Below are 7,501 nucleotides of genomic sequence, written 5' to 3' on the forward strand. Positions count from 1 at the left end.
CAGGCGCACAGGTGAGTGGAGTAACCAGGTGCTGAACAGTTAGCCTGGAACCTGCCCTGTCTGTGCCATCACTGTCTTTTGCTTTTCTTAGAGACCAGAAGCATCAGCCTCCTTTTTTTTTCAATCAAGAAAACAGATTCAGATTCTGGATAGTTTATACTTTGCATCTTCTTTTAAATTAGACCTGACTTTGTGTAAACAAAGAAGTGAAATGAAAAATCTGGGTCCACTTTAGAAAACACCGTGAAATCTCATTTTGGTCTTTCATTCTCTGGGTACCATGGCAACCAGGGCATTTTTGCAAAAAAGGAAGCATCTAATCCTGACATCTAATGGAGGTAAATGGGCACAGCACCAAGCCAGGAGAGAAAATAGGTTCAGTGACTGGAATCACACTGTGAGGCACGTGCTTGGAGTACCCTTTCACTGGAGTGAGAAACGTGGAAAAACCCAGGATCGGTGCTCAGTGCGTAAAGAAAAGGATAGGCCATCTTTAACGCACACTTCAAAGATTGATTTTTAAGAAATGAGGGCTTGTGGAGCCTATGGATCAGGGCTGGGTAGGAGGCAGAAGCAAGGTCTGTGTGTAGCCCTGGCTTTCCACACTGACCGCGGCAGCGACAAGAAACGTTTGGTAGATCCAGTTGTGCAAACTGAGATGGGGTGGAAGGGAGCTACCAGCCTAATCCCAGAGCTCCCGGCTGGCTGAGCTTCCTATCCGGAGGGCTGGCAGGATGCGGAGCTGCCCGGCCTGCGCAGCGCCCAGCAGTCCTCCCTCACCTGCAGGTGGCTGACGATGCAGTAGGGCTCGGGCTTGTGCAATCCGCACGTCGAGGTCACCGACAGCTTCTGAGCTCGGCCAATGAGAAGGTCGCCTGTGGCCGGGTAGCAGCTGCCTTCGGCGCAGCCATAGCTGAACTCCGGTTCCTGAGAGTCCTGAGCGCGCGCTCCAGTTCCGCACAGGGCTATCGAAGGGGTAAGGGACAAGGTTGGGAGATGCAAGCAGGGGACAGAGCCGAGGTTATAGAGTCGGCAAGTGGCGGACTCAGGAGAAAACTGAATGCATAGAAAAGACACAATGTTAAGAGAAGCGAAGAGGCAGGGAAGGTGGGGAAGGCGGGGACGTGGAGAGGTCGCAGACAGGAACCCAGTCTGGTTTGGCAGCACTCAGCAGAGCGCATCACTCCGAGAAAGCCCACGGCATGCTCGCACTCATCCGATCTGCCCGGGGGAATAGAGTCGCCCACAGAAGGTGGATGCCCTGCTCGCCATTTCGAGGTGCCTGGACCAGGGCGCAGGGAGGCTGGGCCCCCCACGCTGCCCACCCACGCCTGAGCTGTGCGCGCCAGGCAGCGGGCATCCTCGCTGTGAGTGTGCGCGCGGAAACCTGCGAGCTGGAGGAGCAAGACCGCGCACACATGCACGCGCCAGGGTCACCCAGGCTTTAGAGGAATGAGGCGCCCCGGCAGGAGATAATTGCCGCCTCTCCGAGCAAGGGGCGGCGGGGCAGTGCTGCGGCTCCGGGTGGCTTCCCCATTCCAGAAATGCACCCCAGCCAGCGCCTTCTGGTGCCATCCGGAGACAAACAGCAATGGTTAATCAAAACCACATGGTCCCAGTCTGTTCCCAGGATGAAGCCTGCGCTCAACCCGGGCACTTTCCTGGGCAGTGGGTTCTTAGGGGAGCCTCCACGGAAAGCCCCGCCACCCTGGGGAGCTGTCTTCCGCGGCGGGGAAACTCGGCGTGAACTGGCCGGTGCCCAGCCGGAGCGGAGCCCACAGCGGGGCGAGCTCGGCGCGCGCAGCCGGGGAAGCGGTCCGCGCGTCCCCAGCCACCACGGAGGCCAGGGCGGTGGCGCTGAATCCCAGGGGCGTCTTTCCAACCAGTCCCTCTCCCGGCCCCCCGGGCTCCCTCCGAAACCGGCACGGATGGCTTTGGGTTTTCTCCCCCATCGCCCTGGCGCGCCCCTCCCCCACCGCCCCCCCACAATACCTAAGAAACTGAAGACCAACACCTGGAGCCGCCCCATGGCCAGTCCCGCAGCCCAGGGGACGCACGCACGTCGCCGAGCCGCCTGCCTTTTCTTCTCGTCTTCCTTCTGCAGAGGTGGAGGGTAACAGGCAAGCGTTCAGAGAGGAGAGGGGCCCTTGCATTTCCTGCCGCTCCCACGGAAGCGGGGGCTGGGCCGGGAAGGGGGAAATCGCGCAGCCACTTTGTTCTCACCCGCGCCGCGAGCGCTCGCTCGGCACCCGGAGCCCAAAGAAGGGAATTAGAAAGTTTAGCCTTGGGAGGAACCGAGGGAGGCGCCTCCGCTCATGCGCACAGGAGAGCAGGGGCCGCGGGGCGGGCGGCCCGGACGGGGAGGGGGTGGGGGGTGCGGGGTGAGGTCCCCCCGCCCCGCCTTTGTTTTAAGGCAGCGCCTGCGGAGACTGCAGGCTTGGCTTGGGGTGGCCGGTCCGCCCCTGGGTGCGCGTCGGAGCCGTGCGCCCCGGCAGGATGCGTCCGGGCGGGTCTCCAAGGTGGGTGTTCAGCCCTGCGGCCCTGGGGCTGGTCGGGACCTACGGCGGCGCCGACTGGAATATTTACATATGTAAGGAGTGAGTCACCAAAAGGTGCCCCCAGCTACAAACTCACCTAGCGCAGAGGGAAGGCGGGTTAACCCCTCTGAAAAGAGTGGGCTAGTTGGGTTTGTTCTAAAGAGCAGCGGGAACTCCTCCATACTCACTCGGGCCCCCACTGTTACAAAGTGAGAACTTGGGACGGGGCGACGCCTAGCCCTCTCCGTGGGAGGCTGGGACCCTGGTGTTCACCGCGCATTCTTTGCGGGAGCTCGTTCGGAGGCGCCTCGGGCCTGCTACCCAGATGGTCATAGCACGGAATTAGCCATCTACCTCTGGTTTTTACCTTAAACCTCTTTCCTGAATCCAGACAATGGCTTTAAGGAACGACATTTCTCAATGACAGTATCTTTAAGGACTCTGCCCATGTAGCGTGGAAATATTGACACGGCCATGAAGGTGGAGATCCTTCAAGAGACACACTTCTCCATAATGTCCACAAAATACAATTCGAAGGCACGTGCAGCAGGGAACCACGCCTGCAGTCGGGAGACGGGAAAAGGACCCTAACAGCGCGGGGCCGGCCTGGGCTGGTTAGATAAGGGGAAACCGCATCTCCTGGGGTGGGAGAGAGAAAGAGTCCGGCGTCGCGCCCCACCCTCCGCATCCCAGGAATGAATTTAGCCTGCTGCCCTTAGCAATGGGTGGGGCCAAAGCTTGAGCTTTCTTTAGTCGTGCTGGGGACGAATGTGCGGGGGGGTCAGGGGATTTTGATTTCCAGACATCTTAGGGACAAGGGATTGAGTTGGTCAGTTTTTAACTCAGCTGCAATTAAATAGGGGAAGCTTAATCATTAGATCTCAGAGTAAGCTGCTGTCCACGTTTATAAACATCCCCTAGGCGAGGGAGGCGTTAATTATAAACCAGATCGTACTTGGCCTTGCCCCAGCCTGGGGAGATCGTGCCTTTCTGGTGCTTGGGACCCTTGGAGCCAGGAACCCCGGAGAGGTCTGCCGAGCTTAAGAGGAAAATCTTCAAAGGCAAACCTCCTTTCTCCTGCGGCAATACCCTGGATGAAGTTTGGTATCACACTTTTCATCCACACAAAGGGCCTGTCCTGTTCAGCTGTTTCTCTGCCCGAGCCTGAGTCCCTCTCGCCACCCGTCCTTGGCCAGGGCCCACTTCCACGAGAAGGGTGAGCCACCCTCGACACCCTGCAGAACCTGCTGTTCTCCTCATCGACTCCCTCACTAGTAAATTTAACCTGGAGGAAGTGAGAGGATTTGTTTAAAGGTAGTAGCTGGGATTGGTGGAGAATGCCTGTACTCCTAGCCCTCTGGGAGGGTAAAGAAAGAGGATCACAACTGAGCCCAGCCTGGGAAATTTATCGATATAGTGTGACGCTGTCTCAAAATATGAAAAGGGCTGGGGAGATAGCTCAGTGGAAAAGCCCGGAGTTCAGTCCCCAGTACTCGCGATGAAGAAGGGCATGCATGTGGTGTGGTGTGGTGTGGTGTGGTGTGGTGTGGTGCGGTGTGGTGGGCATAGAGGCGATGGTGTGGTGGGGCTGCTTTCTGACCAGTCCACTGGCCTCCAATCCCGCCCTCACTTTACCCTCCTTCCACAAGTGTGCACTCCGCTCAGCCTTCCAAGATCAGTGCTCTTGCTCACAAACTTAACTTCAGTCCATCTTGAGGAAAAACAAACAAGCCCGCCTTTATCTCACACACACCCACACTCCTTTCCTCCCTTTGACTGCACAGCCGGCTCCTGACAGAAACACTAGGTTTCTCCTTCCGGCACTGCCGTGTGGCTTTGTCTCCACCATTGTCCGCAGTAATCACCCCATCCTTGGATGCAGCCCACATTTCCCCAGTGGGGTCTTGTTTGATCTCTGCGGCACGCGTTTCCGAGATCGCTTCTTCCTTCCTCAGACGCCTTCTCCGGCTTCCAGGACATGACTCTGGCTTTCCCACAAACTTTGGCTTCTCTGCTTCCATTTCTCCTCATTCTCGGATCCCTTAAACACTGGTGTTCGTAGAGGTTCTGCCTCTTTCCTGTTTTGTTGGTGGTTTTTTGTTTGTTTGTTTTGAGACAGGGTCTTGTTGTGTAGTTTGGGCTCGTCTTGAACTCATTGTGTAACCCAGGCTGGCCTCCAACTCACAGCGATCCTCCTGCCTCTGCCTCCCAAGTGCTGGGATTACAAGTGTGTGCCACCACACCTGGCTGTTTCCCGCCTTTGTACAAGCTTAAGTGTGCAGCGTTCCACCAATTCACCTCGCACCCTGCCGCTGCACTGCCTTTACCTGGCTCAGAACTTGCCAGTTTCTAACAGGCTGTCCCTGTTCTCTGCTTTGGTGACACACCCGAAGTCCATGTATATAGCTGAGCTCCTCTCTCCACCCAGCCCTTCAAGGGCAAAGGGAGTTCTTCTGTTCAGTCACTGGCATCCTGGGCTGCCCCCTAACTCCAGACAGAAACCTGGGGACAGGACTCGCCCATGATTAACTGGGCACACATGTGAAGCCCTGTATTACTGATGATAGAAAGACAGAGCCTCCAGTTTACGGCAGGCCATTCTGAATGCCTCGGTGCAAATCATGTGCCATGAATGAAGCCAGGCAGCTGGGAACCGGAGATACATTCTCTCCTCTTCCCTCCCCCCACCGGTCACCAGCTCTGCCAGTTCACCTCTAGCTGCTGTCCCATCGCCCCAACCTTCCTCGCCCCTCTGAAGCCTGCAGGAGCCGCTAGAAGCTACCGCCACCACTTCCGGCCTCCCCTGAGCAGTCAGATCCCCCTGGGGGCGTGTTAGAAGCACAGGCTGGATCCTGTTATTCACCTGTTTGCGCCTTCTTTGTACACTTTTTATGCGTTTGTGACTTTCCTCTGTCTGCTGCCTGGGCCCTCCATGACCTCCTCGGCTCACGCGTCATTGTAGGCTCCATTTAAAATGTGCCTTTTAACGGGAGCCTCTCTCCTGCAGCACTTTGGAGAAGCCGATACGGTGTATGTGGCCTAAAGCTCTATTTATGTCCTCATCTCCGCCAGCAGACAGTGAGACAGGTACTGTGATGTCACATTCATTCTGCATCAGCATCAGCCAACACCATGAGGCACATTATAGGTGCTCAATAAATATTTCCCATATCAAAGTAAATCAAGACGAGATTTTATGTCTTAAAACTTAACTCTTGAGCCAGGGATATAGCTCAGTGGCACAGCACCTGTCTGGCATGCACAGGGTCATGAGTTTGATCCCCGGTACAAAAAAAAAAAAGCACTAATTTCATTTCAAAAAGAACTTAACTCTTAAATGTCACTTTTTTTTAATTAAACGCCTACTTTCTAGCTTAATATGAATTTCTTTCTAGTCAAGGAGAAAAGAAATATCACTACTTTAGGAATACTTTCAAATTTCACACTTGAACAAATCCTTCTTGTCTTTATATTTCATGTGACTTTCTGAAAATGTTTAGGAGGATAGCTCGCCATGGTAGTACATACCTGTAATCCCAGCACTCTGGGAGGCTGAGGCAGGAAGATCACAAAGTACAAGCCCAGCTTGGGCAATTTAGCAGGACTGTCTCAAAATAAATGAAAAAGGGGCTAGGCGTGTAGCTCAGTGCAAAGGCCCTGGATTCGATCTACAGTACCACCAAAATAACAATAACAAAGAAACCAAATCCAAAGCCAGGTGTGGTGGTGCTCGCCTGTAATCCCAGCATTCGGGAGGTTGAGGCAGCAGGATCATTGCGAGTTCGAGGCCAGCCTGGGCTACAAAGTGAGCTCAAGGTCAGCCTGAACTGCATAGTGAGACCCTGTCCCAAAAAGACAAGAAAGAAAGAAAGAAAGAAAGAAAGAAAGAAAGAAAGAAAGAAAGAAAGAAACCAAATCCATAACAACAACAAAAAAAACATTTAGGAAGAATAAGTCTCTTGTCACCGAGCCTGTCCCAGGCCTCGCGGCAGCTGATGACACCATCCCATTTGTCCCTCGTTGTGAGCCTGGCACTTCTGCTTCCATATGAGGCCGTCCTTTCTGGAAGCTTCTGTGGTATTCTGAGTGGCAGATGGAATTGCGGCCTGTTGACCTTGTGTCTCAGAATGTGGGCCAGTTATCTCCCTGAGGCATTTCTTATTTTCATTTGAAAAAACAACCATGAAGAATCACTTCAAGGTCACCTTCATTTTCAGCCTGAAATTCCCATGCAAGTTTTTAAATTCTGATTGACAGCAAAACAAAGGACATAGTACCCCAGACTTTAGCTTTTAGATCCTAAGAATACCTGGCTATTTTTATAAACCTGTAGTCATGAAAAATACTCAATTTTTGCTATTTTGAAAATTAGATTGAAATGTACTTTGTGATTCAGAATTGATTTCACACACACACACACACACACACACACACACTTCCTTAGGTTTTGACACGTTCACTTTTTTGCTACCTAATATGAGTCTTTTTCTAGTTAAAGAGGAAAAGAAATACCAGTGCCGCACTTACTCTGTCTTAGGAATACTTCCAAACTTCTCTCATGAACAGATGCTCTTGTGCAATGTTCTTGCATATTAACTTTCATACAGCTTCCTTGATTTCTGGAACTGTTACAAGGTTAAGAGGAAATAGTAAGTTGTATGGCCTGTGAAACTCAAGACAAATGTCAGGCTCCTTCTATACACACTGCAGTAACCCAGAGTTTTGTGTTGAATCTTCTTGCTCCTAGGAATTCTTTGAGGACAAAGGATATATTTTGTTAATATTTACATATCCATAAAGTAGCAGAATTTCTAGTATATTATTACTAGTATATATACATTCAGTACCTACTTATAGATGAGTAAAATTAATAACTCTTTGAAAAAAACTGTTATGGGGCTAGGGAAATAGCCCAGTGGCATAAGTGCCTGGTTGGCAAGCCCAAGGTGGTGAGTTCAATCCCC

The 7,501-nt window shown here is 52.7% G+C and overlaps 1 protein-coding gene across 1 annotated transcript in view; it reads right to left on the reverse strand.

The window, feature by feature from the left end:
- The window catches only part of Lamb1 (laminin, beta 1), a 64,199-nt gene extending 61,867 nt beyond the window's left edge, over positions 1–2,332 (reverse strand). Inside the window, exons 1-3 of the mRNA XM_005377293.2 lie at positions 2,224–2,332; positions 1,993–2,098; positions 781–965 (exon numbers count right to left, since the gene is read on the reverse strand). Of these exons, the coding sequence (XP_005377350.2) occupies positions 781–965; positions 1,993–2,029 (222 nt within the window). The 5' untranslated portion in view covers positions 2,030–2,098; positions 2,224–2,332. The remainder of the gene's footprint in view (positions 1–780; positions 966–1,992; positions 2,099–2,223) is intronic.
- Positions 2,333–7,501: the final 5,169 nt, after the last annotated feature.

Source organism: Chinchilla lanigera, unplaced genomic scaffold (genome assembly GCF_000276665.1).
Source record: "Chinchilla lanigera isolate Chin_1 unplaced genomic scaffold, ChiLan1.0 scaffold00009, whole genome shotgun sequence".
NCBI classification, from domain to species: domain Eukaryota; kingdom Metazoa; phylum Chordata; class Mammalia; order Rodentia; family Chinchillidae; genus Chinchilla; species Chinchilla lanigera.